The sequence below is a fragment of the Panulirus ornatus genome, chromosome 16, assembly GCF_036320965.1.
Source record: "Panulirus ornatus isolate Po-2019 chromosome 16, ASM3632096v1, whole genome shotgun sequence".
NCBI lineage: Eukaryota > Metazoa > Arthropoda > Malacostraca > Decapoda > Palinuridae > Panulirus > Panulirus ornatus.
In genome coordinates, this window is record NC_092239.1 from 31,185,261 (window position 1) to 31,200,165 (window position 14,905).

Consider the following 14,905-nt stretch of genomic DNA (forward strand, 5'->3'; position numbering starts at 1 on the left):
TTCTTAAATTTTCTCCTGTCATGTTGTTAATAAAGGATTGTCCTAAAACTGAATGAAATAATTTTTACCACTTCCTCTCATTCTTTAACTATATACTTTGATAACCACTGCACAGAACAGTTAAAATGGTCTCTGAACATTCTGGAAAGCAGTCTCAAAAGAAATGACACTTTCAATATCCCTGACTTACCTTGCTCCAAAATCTTTTTTTTCTCAATCCTTTGTTATCTATCTTGGCTACTTCTTGGTCTCCTTTGTTTCTGTTTAGTTCCCATATATAAAAAGCAGAGACCAAGAGCTTTTTAAGTAAGCTAAACCATGTACATAAGTGAAGTTACTGACCTAAGATATTTTAACCAAATGAGTACAAAAACCTTAGTATTAGTAGACAACTCTGATTTCAATATTTATACGTACATCTTAATCAATCAATAAAGAAATGATGCAAAACTTTTGAGTTTAAGACACAACATCCAATATTTACAAAATGCAGAACACTTTAAAAATATTTATTTTATTTATTTCACTTTGTCGCTGTCTCCCGCGTTAGCGAGGTAGCACAAGGAAACAGACGAAAGAATGGCCCAACCCACCCACATACACATGTATATACATACACATCCACACACGCAAATATACATACCTATCCATCTCAACGTATACATATATATACACACAGACATATACATATATACACATGTACATAATTCATACTGTCTGCCTTTATTCATTCCCACTGCCACCCCGCCACACATGAAATAACAACCTCCTCCCCCCCGCATGTGTGTGAGGTAGCACTAGGAAAAGACAAGGCCACATTCATTCACACTCAGTCTCTAGCTGTCATGTAATAATGCACCGAAACCACAGCTCCCTTTCCACATCCAGGCCCCACAGAACTTTCCATGGTTTACCCCAGACACTTCATATGCCCTGGTTCAATCCACTGACAGCACGTTGACCCCGGTATGCCACATCGTTCCAATTCACTCTATTCCTTGCACGCCTTTCACCCTCCTGCATGTTCAGGCCCCGATCACTCAAAATCTTTTTCACTCCATCTTTCCACCTCCAATTTGGTCTCCCACTTCTCGTTCCCGCCACCTCTGACACATATATCATCTTGGTCAATCTTTCCTCACTCATTCTCTCCATGTGACCAAACCATTGCAAAACACCCTCTTCTGCTCTCTCAACCACACTCTTTTTATTACCACACATCTCTCTTACCTTATTATTACTTACTCGATCAAACCACCTCACACCACATATTGTCCTCAAACATCTCATTTCCAGCACATCCACCCTCCTCCACACAACTCCATCTATAGCCCTCGCCTCGTAACCATATAACATCGTTGGAACCACTATTCCTTCAAACATACCCATTTTTGCTTTTAGAGACAAATGTTCTCGACTTCCATACATTTTTCAATGCTCCAAGAACTTTTGCCCCCTCCCCCACCCTATGACTCACTTCTGCTTCCAAGGTTCCATCTGCTGCCAAATCCACTCCCAGATATCTAAAACACTTCACTTCCTCCAGTTTTTCTCCATTCAAACTTACTTCCCAATTGACTTTAAATATATATGATTATAAAAGACATTGCTAAGGAAGGTGCTCCAGCCACTCAGAATTAAGTGACAACTGGATTTACCACAATTCATTAATTTCAATAAGCTTTCATTATATACAGAAAAAAAACCAGTGTATCTCCTTTTACATTCCTCCTTTTTTTATTCTTTATGAAGAATCATTATACTAACAACTTATAAAAAGTACTTAATGATGATTTTACTTGTGTGCATGTTAATATTAACAACACTCACCCAAAACCATACCTTATTCATCGTGGTCTGCTTACATCTGATTAACAAGTTTCCTGAAGAAGGTAAGATCAGCAGGCTTAATCTGTAAGTTTGTCTTTCAATTTATTCGCTTGGGTATAGATGACTGTCATATTATAGTTGCACATTCTTGCCACTGCCTGCAACTGTGCTACCTGAGAAAGGAGCACATATGATACAATGAAATGTCAATTAAAAATCCAAAACTCTGTTTAATGATCAAAATTAACTTTTACAAAGCCTTTGCACTATACCATATATCTAATAATTTACTACTAACTTTATTTCAAAACAGATATGCGTGTAGCTCTTAAAAGGACTCCAGCTGTGAGTGGTTACACCATGAGTGAAACATCACTGGTAGGGCAGTTGATGGATGAAAATGAGTATGGTCGTGTCAAGGAACTTTTTACAACAATGGAAACCAGCATTTCCTTGCTCCTGCTTTAGGTGCAGCCCCAGAGATAAAGGATCCCCATAACAGGGACCCTGGGATTGTAATTACAGTGTATGCAAAAATCTTTGTCCATCTCCCCATACAGTTTCAAAGGTGATGTCCTACTTACATTCTAGTACTTTGCCTTCTCTCCTATGGACTTTATTACCATCTGCAGATGTGTGGCTATGGAACTGGCAAGGTACCTGAAATATTCTAGGTTCATGTTTTGGGTCTACATGGTAATGATGTCCTGAATGAGGCAAGGCACTGATAAGGCATTGCAAGAGGCAGCTGCAAATCATAATGAACTCACAATTCTTATGATAATCTGTTTTCTATACACCCATACTTTTTTAAGCAATACCTTATGAGATGGTAAAAGCAGCATTTTCTTGACTCACCATTCTGGCCCTGTTCATCCAGTTATTTTAATGATATCTTTATCTGGCTGAGTGCTGTTGTGCTGAAGTCTAAGAAGATGAGGCCTAAGAAGCAGCCTAGCTGATCAGTATTAAACATTAGTTGCATGTCACTACTATGTACCCAGCTGAGTGCCATTAAGTGGTGTGACTTCGTTGATATCAAGTGAAGATATGCACTATTTTCTCCAAGTTTTCTGGCATTTTTTGTTGAGTAAAAACATCATGAGTTCTGCTGAAAGTTAAGCAGAACCTCTTGTGTTAAGATATTCAAGTAGAAAGACCAGGAATGTTAATAAACAGAAAAACGTGGGGTAAAAAGCAGTGTAATGAAGGTTTGGCCTGTCATGTTTCACACGCACACAAAAAAAAAACTTTTTCAGTGTACCATTTTTTAAAACACCATAAATCTATACAACCTATATAACAATACTGTACAGACCCCACTCATGTTATGAATAACTGTGGTCTGAAAAACTTTGGAGGCCTTTTTCTCAAAACTAAATTTTATCAATCTAATTATGGTTTGCAATGCCTCAAATATATTAAAGTAAAAGTAAAGTGAAGCAATACTAAATTGCTCATCAAGCTTCTCTCTGTTTCTGCATAAACAGGGTTCCCTTAAAAGAAAAGTAGTGCATGGTATTAACGAACCTCTCCAGGCGTTACATTCCAAGAAATAAGATTGCCCAAGAGTTGCAAGTGAGGGCAGGTGTTGATGAGGAAAAATGCAGTCTCAATGGTCAACTCTAACATTGGGGCTGCTAAAGTTCTTCGAGGTGCATCAGCAATCAAGATCTGTTGGAAGACAAATAGAAATAATTAAAATGAACAAGACAATGATAAGTATGTCAGAGGACAACATCAAATGCCTGTTGATGTCTACTGCCACTAATGGTGGATGTCAGAGGACATTTCATAAAGCATGCTCCAAGCCAAGCTGGTCAGTACATGTAAGGCTGGTGAAAAGAAGGTGATGTCAGGAAAGGTTGGCTGCTGGAAGTGGTGGCTTGGGAGTCTGGTTGGCTAACTGTGTAGGCTGATGATACTGACTTTGCACCTGGCTTATGAGTAGTTTACCTCTGGGTTCCTGGATGTGAGTGCTCAGCTAAGTGGGATGATGGGCAGTGAAATTTCCACAGAGACAAGCGGTGGGTATGCTGGTCAGGTTTTATAGTATACACTGGACATATGGATAGAATGAAAGAGGAAAGATTGACAAAGAGGACATATGAGTCAGAGGTGGAACCAGGGCATGTGAAACGTCTTGGGTAAACCATGGAAAGGTCTGTGGGGCCTGGACGTGGATAGGATGCTGTTGTTTCGGTGCATTACACATGACAGTTCGAGACTTTAAACAAATGTGGCTGTTTTTGTTTGTTTTCCTGGCACTACTTTGCTGAAGCAGGGGGTAGCGATGGTGTTTCCTGTATATATATGTACATATATACATATATATATATATACCTCAAATTACAGAGGTATAAGTTTGTTGAGTATTCCTGGTAAATTATATGGGAGGGTATTGATTGAGAGGGTGAAGGCATGTACAGAGCATCAGACTGGGGAAGAGCAGTGTGGTTTCAGAAGTGGTAGAGGATGTGTGGATCAGGTGTTTGCTTTGAAGAATGTAAGTGAGAAATACTTAGAAAAGCAAATGGATTTGTATGTAGCATTTATGGATCTGGAGAAGGCATATGATAGAGTTGATAGAGATGCTCTGTGGAAGGTATTAAGAATATATGGTGTGGGAGGCAAGTTGTTAGAAGCAGTGAAAAGTTTTTATCGAGGATGTAAGGCATGTGTATGTGTAGGAAGAGAGGAAAGTGATTGGTTCTCAGTGAATGTAGGTTTGCGGCAGGGGTGTGTGGTGTCTCCATGGTTGTTTAATTTGTTTATGGATGGGGTTGTTAGGGAGGTAAATGCAAAAGTTTTGGAAAGAGGGGCAAGTATGAAGTCTGTTGGGGATGAGAGAGCTTGGGAAGTGAGTCAGTTGTTGTTCGCTGATGATACAGCGCTGGTGGCTGATTCATGTGAGAAACTGCAGAAGCTGGTGACTGAGTTTGGTAAAGTGTGTGAAAGAAGAAAGTTAAGAGTAAATGTGAATAAGAGCAAGGTTATTAGGTACAGTAGGGTTGAGGGTCAAGTCAATTGGGAGGTAAGTTTGAATGGAGAAAAACTGGAGGAAGTAAAGTGTTTTAGATATCTGGGAGTGGATCTGGCAGCGGATGGAACCATGGAAGCGGAAGTGGATCATAGGGTGGGGGAGGGGGCGAAAATTCTGGGAGCCTTGAAGAATGTGTGGAAGTCGAGAACATTATCTCGGAAAGCAAAAATGGGTATGTTTTAAGGAATAGTGGTTCCAACAATGTTGTATGGTTGCGAGGCGTGGGCTATGGATAGAGTTGTGCGCAGGAGGATGGATGTGCTGGAAATGAGATGTTTGAGGACAATGTGTGGTGTGAGGTGGTTTGATCGAGTAAGTAACGTAAGGGTAAGAGAGATGTGTGGAAATAAAAAGAGCGTGGTTGAGAGAGCAGAAGAGGGTGTTTTGAAATGGTTTGGGCACATGGAGAGAATGAGTGAGGAAAGATTGACCAAGAGGATATATGTGTCGGAGGTGGAGGGAACGAGGAGAAGTGGGAGACCAAATTGGAGGTGGAAAGATGGAGTGAAAAAGATTTTGTGTGATCGGGGCCTGAACATGCAGGAGGGTGAAAGGAGGGCAAGGAATGGAGTGAATTGGATCGATGTGGTATACCGGGGTTGACGTGCTGTCAGTGGATTGAATCAGGGCATGTGAAGCGTCTGGGGTAAACCATGGAAAGCTGTGTAGGTATGTATATTTGCATGTGTGGACGTATGTATATACATGTGTATGGGGGTGGGTTGGGCCATTTCTTTTGTCTGTTTCCTTGCGCTACCTTGCAAACGTGGGAGACAGCGGCAAAAAAAAAAAAAAAAAAAAAGAAAAAAAAAAAAAATAATAATAATAATATATTACCATTATTATACTTGATTCCCATTTCCCACACCAGTGAGGGAATGCTTGGAAACAGATGAAGAAAGACCCATCCACTCATATACGCATAAATATACAAACACATACATGTACATATACATACAAATACACATACATACACGTGCATATTCACACTTGCTTGCCTTTGCCTTCATCCATTCCTGGCACCATCCTGAACCATGGGAAACAGTATCACTGCCCAATGCTTCAGTGAGGTAGTGGGGAGGAAAAAAAAAAAAAAAAAAAAAAAAAAAGAGGGCCACATTCGCTCAGACTCAGTCTCTAGCTGTCAAGTGTAGTGCACCGAAACCATAGCTCCCTATCCACATCCACCCCTCCAGACCTTTCCATGGTTTACCCCAGGTATTTCATATGCTGATTTTATGGGTGTAATTCACTTCATCAAGGATGCAGTAGGAATTAACATAAATAGGTTTTACTGATATATGAGAAAAGTAAAGCATGAAAACTCATCAGATAAGAGTCAGGTGAAAGTTAGTAAGTCATGTAACCACATGAAACAAGGGTCAGGACACGGATTAGGATATAAATTTGTACATGCTGACAATTCTTTTAATTGTGAAGGGATTTAATTCTTGTAAGCCTATAATGATACTGAAATTGTTTTGAATTTTTTTCTAACAATGTCTATCTATCTATCTATGATGCTATTCATATTTTGGTAATTTCATGATCTAGAAATTCTGGACAGCAAAAGTGGTATGCACAAAATAACAAAAGAGGCAAACACAGATTGGTTTACTTTATCCAAGTGAGCTGAGTATGAGTGTATATATGAGAAGGCATTGCAGGATCTTTTAAACTGCTGCACTTTACCTAGTTCATATGTCTGTGCACAACGGTATCCAAAAAAGGCAAGTTAATCTCATTTTCTTCTTCACAGGAAAATTGTAATGAAGGCATGAGATTGCTAAGTCAAGGGAGAAAAATTGCTGATGCCTTCACCTTTGGCCTCCTGCAAATAATTTCATTTACAAAACTTAACCATTTGGCATCCATGGGTATGATGCTGGAAAGGAATTTTAATCTGAAAATCTCCATGTAGAGATTACTAAATAAGGCAGGTTTAACACAGCAGAAATGGGAACTCCCACTACCATGCTGAATCTCAGTTGATAGTATTCATAACTGAAAAGAAACTTGCAGTCCTTGATGCAAAGCTTTATCAGTTTGATGATAGTAGCCAGCAACAAGGCTTTCCAAGTTCTGCCGACAAAACTCCACCATAATGTCTCTGGAACATGAGTGAAGAGTAACTTCATGTCATAGTTTACTAGCTTAAAGGTAAATTATACATGAATGTTGTTTAATTTGCTGACAAGATCCTATCAATCTACATATCTATATCTCTGATGCTTGTTCCCCCCCTAGAACTCCTTAAAGGGGGTGGCCATGGCAATAAGGTATCCATAAACAGTGAAGCCTTACAGTCTTTAGTGCCTCACCCATAACAGGTCACTGGCACGGGGCAACTCTAGCACAGTGTATGCAGAGGCTCCTACTGACTACATCTATCTAATATTCCTGCCTAATGTTCCTACCCACTAGATCCTTATTATCTTTTATGTTTGACAGGGAGATTGTAGCAACTACAGAGTTCAACAATGCCACACACCACTCTGAGAATCTTTATATACCTGAACCAACTGAACTAATAACTGGTTTTGCCAACTGTTGGGTTTGTGAGCCCTGATTAGACTGTACATATGTGGGAGTGAATGAGAAATTGTAAAGAGGTGTGTAATCACATCTTCCTTACCTCTAAATAGATATTTCACTTTCTGACTGGAATTACAGTTGACAGTCTCTAAAGAATCTGTTTTTTATATTTGTAAGTTTGAGGGATGATTATAAGATATTGCATTTTTTCTAAATAAATTAATCATTTTTGTTCATTATCACATGAGTATTTGAGTTATGAGCTATAGTTATATGAGGAGTTATGTTTTATTTTAGTTAATTTTCTTTGTGTTTATGTGTGATTACTATTCATATGTTAAGGAGATAGAGTTCTACACTTGTGTTACCCCATCTCTTAACCTTGTATATAAGTACCATGCCTTTACCATGTGTATTCATACACACATGCAAACATACCCCAACCAAAGCAAGGTGCCCAGAGATCAACCAGCCCCATGGGGAGGATGAACACCTGCACTGGGTATTGACTGACTGCCAAGCCATGATCTGATCCCATGCTGGCATGATCCTGTGTGTGTGTATGAGTTTACTTATGAGGATTAGACAAAGTATATACATCAGGTTATGAGACAGGGCAGCATGTGTGTGAAAATTTCATTTCATAATATATAAATACTACTCACATAAACAATAATAATAACTTCATATTATAGAGAAAAATATATTAATTCAATGATGCTGTAATTGATTTACTAATCAATGTCAACTTAAACCATACACTTTTAAGACAACTATGCAAATATCAAAATTCAGACAAATGAATTAGCATTTTCCAATACTGCTACTACAAATGATAAATTTTGTTCTACAATATATATACAAGTATACTAGAAAATGCATCTTTAATTCACCTTTAAATTAGAGAGAGGATTAACATCTAAGAGGGTGGATATGAAGTTGTGGTGAACACCATGGGAGCGCATCAATAAATACAACTCTTGAAGGAGGTGAGCCTCTTTTAATAGGAACAACACAAGGTCACAAGCCATGGGACTTAAGATTAGTTCATCGTGTCCTAATCGTACACTCAATACCTGCAGTACAAATAAAATATCCAAATTAATACATTAACATCAATATTTGCTGCAACTCCCCACACCCCCCCCCCCAAAAAAAAAAGAGATATATGGTAGTCTGGATCGGCTTTTAAAATGTCCCTAGCTTTATGGAATGAGGATGTGATTTCCCTTCTGTTTCCTACAGATAGGTGTTGCAGGGCTCCACCTGCAAGAGGTTATATTATGAGTGAAAAGTTACCTTTAGCAAGGCTGTATCATTGGGAGTACAGTCTCGTCAAAGAACTTATCACTCCAAAGGAGTGTGTTTTTCTCTGCCACTGGAAGAAGTATAGCTTTGGACGGCAGGAGCTTTAAGAATGATCCTGGTAAGCACTATGACTCTTTTGTAGAAATTAATCCTGAGGTAACCATTACTAAAGTAGAAAATAAATATCCCAAAGATATTATTTATTTATTTTGCTTTGTCGCTGTCTCCCACGTTAGCGAGGTAGCACAAGGAAACAGATGAAAGAATGGCCCAACCCACCCACATACACATGTATATACATACACGTCCACACACCCAAATATACATACCTATACATCTCAACGTACACATATATATACACACACAGACATATACATATATACACATGTACATAATTCATACTGTCTGCCTTTATTCATTCCCATCGCCACCCCGCACACATGAAATAACAACCCCCTCCCCCCTCATGTGCGCGAGGCAGTGCTAGGAAAAGACAACAAAGGCCACATTCGTTCACACTCAGTCTCTAGCTGTCATGTAATAATGCACCGAAACCACAGCTCCCTTTCCACATCCAGGCCCCACAGAACTTTCCATGGTTTACCCCAGACGCTTCAATCCACTGACAGCACGTCGACCCTGGTATACCACATCGTTCCAATTCACTCTATTCATTGCACGCCTTTCACCCTCCTGCATGTTCAGGCCCCGATCACTCAAAATCTTTTTCACTTCATCTTTCCCCTTCCAATTTGGTCTTCCACTCCTCCTCGTTCCTTCCACCACTGATACATATATCCTCTTGGTCAATCTTTCCTCACTCATTCTCTCCATGTGACCAAACCATTTCAAAACACCCTCTTCTCTTCTCTCAACCACACTCTTTTTATTACCACACATCTCTCTTACCCTGTTATTACTTACTTGATCAAACCACCTCACACCACATATAAACTGTAATTCATGAGTTGAAATACCTTTTCAGAAGTAATTATGAAAACTAACATGTATTATTCTTTCATAAGATCTATGCCTTACATTATGAATGAAAGTAACAATAAAAGTAAGGGAGATCAAGGGGGATGAAACACTTCATAAACAGGGAAAATAAAATTCCCCTCTAGTAACTTGTATTTTCTTCTCTTTTTTGATATATAAATAAGCATAAATACATTCATTTCGAATAGTATGAAAAAAAAAAATATATATATATATATATATATATATATATATATATTATATTATTTTTTTATTATACTTTGTCGCTGTCTCCCGCGTTTGCGAGGTAGCGCAAGGAAACAGACGAACGAAATGGCCCAACCCCCCCCATACACATGTATATACATACGTCCACACACGCAAATATACATACCTACACAGCTTTCCATGGTTTACCCCAGACGCTTCACATGCCTTGATTCAATCCACTGACAGCACGTCAACCCCGGTATACCACATCGCTCCAATTCACTCTATTCCTTGCCCTCCTTTCACCCTCCTGCATGTTCAGGCCCCGATCACACAAAATCTTTTTCACTCCATCTTTCCACCTCCAATTTGGTCTCCCTCTTCTCCTCGTTCCCTCCACCTCCGACACATATATCCTCTTGGTCAATCTTTCCTCAGTCATTCTCTCCATGTGCCCAAACCACTTCAAAACACCCTCTTCTGCTCTCTCAACCACGCTCTTTTTATTTCCACACATTCATACTATTCGCCATTACCCATTATATATATATAGGGAGGTAAATGCAAGAGTTTTGGAAAGAGGGGCAAGTATGAAGTCTGTTGGGGATGAGAGAGCTTGGGAAGTGAGTCAGTTGTTGTTCGCTGATGATACAGCGCTGGTGGCTGATTCATGTGAGAAACTGCAGAAGCTGGTGACTGAGTTTGGTAAAGTGTGTGAAAGAAGAAAGTTAAGAGTAAATGTGAATAAGAGCAAGGTTATTAGGTACAGTAGGGTTGAGGGTCAAGTTAATTGGGAGGTGAGTTTGAATGGAGAAAAACTGGAGGAAGTGAAGTGTTTTAGATATCTGGGAGTGGATCTGGCAGCAGATGGAACCATGGAAGCGGAAGTGGATCATAGGGTGGGGGAGGGGGCGAAAATTCTGGGAGCCTTGAAGAATGTGTGGAAGTCGAGAACATTATCTCGGAAAGCAAAAATGGGTATGTTTTAAGGAATAGTGGTTCCAACAATGTTGTATGGTTGCGAGGCGTGGGCTATGGATAGAGTTGTGCGCAGGAGGATGGATGTGCTGGAAATGAGATGTTTGAGGACAATGTGTGGTGTGAGGTGGTTTGATCGAGTAAGTAATGTAAGGGTAAGAGAGATGTGTGGAAATAAAAAGAGCGTGGTTGAGAGAGCAGAAGAGGGTGTTTTGAAATGGTTTGGGCACATGAGAGAATGAGTGAGGAAAGACTGACCAAGAGGATATATGTGTCGGAGGTGGAGGGAACGAGGAGAAGAGGGAGACCAAATTGGAGGTGGAAAGATGGAGTGAAAAAGATTTTGTGTGATCGGGGCCTGAACATGCAGGAGGGTGAAAGGAGGGCAAGGAATAGAGTGAATTGGAGCGATGTGGTATACCGGGGTTGACGTGCTGTCAGTGGATTGAATCAGGGCATGTGAAGCGTCTGGGGTAAACCATGGAAAGCTGTGTAGGTATGTATAGTTGTGTGTGTGGATGTATGTATATACATGTGTATGGGGGTGGGTTGGGCCATTTCTTTCGTCTGTTTCCTTGCGCTACCTCGCAAACGCAGGAGACAGCGGCAAAAAAAAAAAAAAAAAAAAAAAAAAAAAAACATTCATTTCCTTATCACCTGTCTTAAACACCTTAGCCAATCAGCATCAAAAGCAAACACACAATAGCCTCATTTGAACACATTCAATTTCTAGCTGTGTATAATTTTTTTTATAAACAATTACTTTCCACAGCAATGCCTTAGAGACCAGTCCTTAGTATGCCTTGCCCACTTCATGTGACTTGTTTCAGCCCATTGATACCATCACCCACAAAAGGCACATCATTCAAACTTATTCTATATGACACATACCTCTTGTCACTTTTTAAATGTTCAGCTTCTGATAGCCCATCCTTCCATCTCATACTTCACATCCTAGCCCAGTCTTACCTGGAAAATCTTGTCATAGGTACTGTCCCCTCTTCCATCTTGCAACCTTCACTTTTGAAACAAACATCCTCTTCCCTAATCTCTATATGTACAAACTATTTCAGCTTACCTGATCAGCCCTCTCAGACTCTGCATAGTGCCATATCTCTTTTTAACTATGTTACTTCTATGTTTAACCTTTACAAACCACATATCACCCTCAGGTATTTCATTTCCAGTACTTCCACCCTCTTCCTTTCTTTTGCATTTAGGAAAAAGACTAACATCCAAACAACACAATTGGGGCTAATATACCTTCAAAAGTACCCAATGCCCTTACAGATAATGACCTTTCCTTTCACATGCTTCTTAAAGCACCAAAGATCATGGTTTTGTTGCTCACTCTGCAACTAGTCACTTTAGCCCATACGGTCCCATCTGCTTCTATGTCCATTCCAAGGCACCTAAAGCATTCCACTTCCTCCAGGTCTTACTAATTTGTACTAATTTACAAAACATTCTGTCTCATCTCACTAACGCACCTCAATACAGTACATTCATTTTCAACTTCTTTTACACAAAACATTCTATTTCATGCCACTACTATACCTTAATACAGTATTTTAATACTGCAAGCATTCACTTTCAACTTCTTGGGATTCTATAGTCTTCCAGCAGAACTGCCATCATAATATCTCCAAATTGACGGATCTTCAATGCACCCATCTCCCCATCACCAGCATACAGTGTACCTGCTTCTTGCTCCAGGACAACTGCACTTACCTCCCACACCATGTAATCCATGAACAAACTGATCAGCCACATGAACATGGCATATCTCTGAATCAGATGCACCTACTCCTCTCTTCCTTCTCATACATATACCTCAGACTCCTGGTAACTCCAGTTTACACGAGAAGTTTACTTGAGAAAGACAGACAACAGGAGTCTTGATAGATCCACAAGTGGGTTGTCCGGTAAAAGAAAAAAAATTAATATATGAAAATGTAATTCCGCTCAGCACTTTTTTAAGCTATCAATGACTCCCTGATGCTGCACATTAGCCATCTAGTGTCACTGTTACTGCTGTCACTTCTACAGTTCATTTCTGGCATTTTTCTCAGAGTATACCCAAAATTATAAAATATTTGTCTAAATGACTTTTGAAGGTATTCATAGTCTAAGCATTAACTAAGTCTAATGGTATCTTATATCAGAGCTCAATGCACCTATAGGAAAAGAAGCTTTTTCCCACATTTGTACTACATCTTTTAGCTTTGAGTTTTATTCCATTTGTCCTGGTAACTGTATTTTCCTGTACTTCAAAAAGATGTTCGTGATTTACTTTATCGAATTTGTTCAGAATTTTGAACACTTGGATTGAGTTGCCAGAAAGTCTACGTTTTTTAAGGAGAAGAGATCCCATCATTTTAGCCTCTCTTTGTATGCCAGATTTCTAAGGGATGGGATCAATTTTGTCATGTGTCTTTGTGCTTGCTCTAATTTTTCCTTGTCTTTTTTATAGTTATGGGACCAAAACCAGGCTGCATATTCAAGGTGTGGTGTTACTAGAGAATTATAAAGTGTGAGAATTGTTTCTGGTGTCTTGTAATCTATGTTCCTGGCTATGAAACCTAACATTTGGTTGCCTTTTTTACTTGCTGCTTGACACTGTTTAGTGTATTTCAGATTATTGCTAATGATAACTCCAAAGTCCTTTTCTTCATTTACTTTAGTCAGAGTGTTTCTGAAGTTTGTGGTTGTAAAGTATATTCTTGCCTTTAAAGTGCATAACTTAACACTTGTCTACATTAGACTTCATTTGCCATCTGTCTGACCACTCTGCTAGTAAGTTAAGGTCTCTTTGATTTCACAATCCTGCCTGTTTACAGTTCTAACTCCTAGTTTAGTATCGTCAGCAAACTTGGAGATCTTAAATATGAGACCGAGTTCTAGATTATTAATGTATATTATGAAAAAACTGGGCCTAGGACCAACCACTGTGGCACATCACTCATTACATCTAGCCAATCTGAGGCTTTGCCATTTAATACTACATTCTGCTTTCTTCCGGTAAGCAAGTCTCTGATCTGTGTACAGAGTTCTTCACCGATTCTGTGTGCTTTTAAGTCTATGTAAAAGTCTCTTGTGAGGTACTTTATTGAAATCCTTTTGGAAATCTAAATATACATCAGACGGTGAGAATGTATCACTGTCAAAGGATGAAATAAAGTACAATCTTATCCAAGAACTTTTCACTCCAAAGGAGTACATAATTTTCCAGCACACGATTGCTGCACAACCTTGAAGTTTCAAAAACCCTTTAAAATTGATCTGTGGGTTATTGAATTAAATCAAATAATGGGAACCATGATGGCCTGTTTTTGTAATAAAGGTATATTATTTTATTTTTTATTATACTTTGTCGCTGTCTCCCGCGTTTGCGAGGTAGCGCAAGGAAACAGACGAAAGAAATGGCCCCCCCCCATACACATGTATATACATACGTCCACACACGCAAATATACATACCTACACAGCTTTCCATGGTTTACCCCAGACGCTTCACATGCCTTGATTCAATCCACTGACAGCACGTCAACCCCGGTATACCACATCGCTCCAATTCACTCTATTCCTTGCCCTCCTTTCACCCTCCTGCATGTTCAGGCCCCAATCACACAAAATCTTTTTCACTCCATCTTTCCACCTCCAATTTGGTCTCCCTCTTCTCCTTGTTCCCTCCACCTCCGACACATATATCCTCTTGGTCAATCTTTCCTCACTCATTCTCTCCATGTGCCCAAACCACTTCAAAACACCCTCTTCTGCTCTCTCAACCACGCTCTTTTTATTTCCACAGAAATAAAGGTAAATGAAGTAAATCCTTGGATGTTGGGTAGTTATTATGCATAGACAAATGAAAACAAATGAACATACAATAATCCACTTGGTATTAATAATTTATTTTCTTTTATGTTAGTTGGGACAACATGGGCAACTGAAACCCTATTCGAGGCCATCTCATTACAAAATGTGTAAGAATTATACTTAGAAAAACAAATGGATTTGTAAG

At 39.3% G+C, this 14,905-nt stretch overlaps 1 protein-coding gene across 10 annotated transcripts in view; it reads right to left on the bottom strand.

The window, feature by feature from the left end:
- The window catches only part of LOC139754214 (uncharacterized), a 436,361-nt gene that overhangs the window by 24,589 nt on the left and 396,867 nt on the right, over positions 1–14,905 (bottom strand). For 8 of the 10 annotated variants that reach the window (XM_071671468.1, XM_071671466.1, XM_071671474.1 and 5 more), the window contains 3 exons: positions 8,302–8,484; positions 3,361–3,504; positions 1,843–2,003 (listed from right to left, as the gene is read on the bottom strand). In XM_071671468.1, coding sequence (XP_071527569.1) covers positions 1,908–2,003; positions 3,361–3,504; positions 8,302–8,484 — 423 coding nt within the window. In that variant the 3' untranslated portion in view covers positions 1,843–1,907. Of the gene's footprint in view, positions 1–1,830; positions 2,004–3,360; positions 3,505–8,301; positions 8,485–14,905 lie in introns of all 10 variants that reach the window. The other 2 variants (XM_071671475.1, XM_071671476.1) reach the window with 2 other exon arrangements.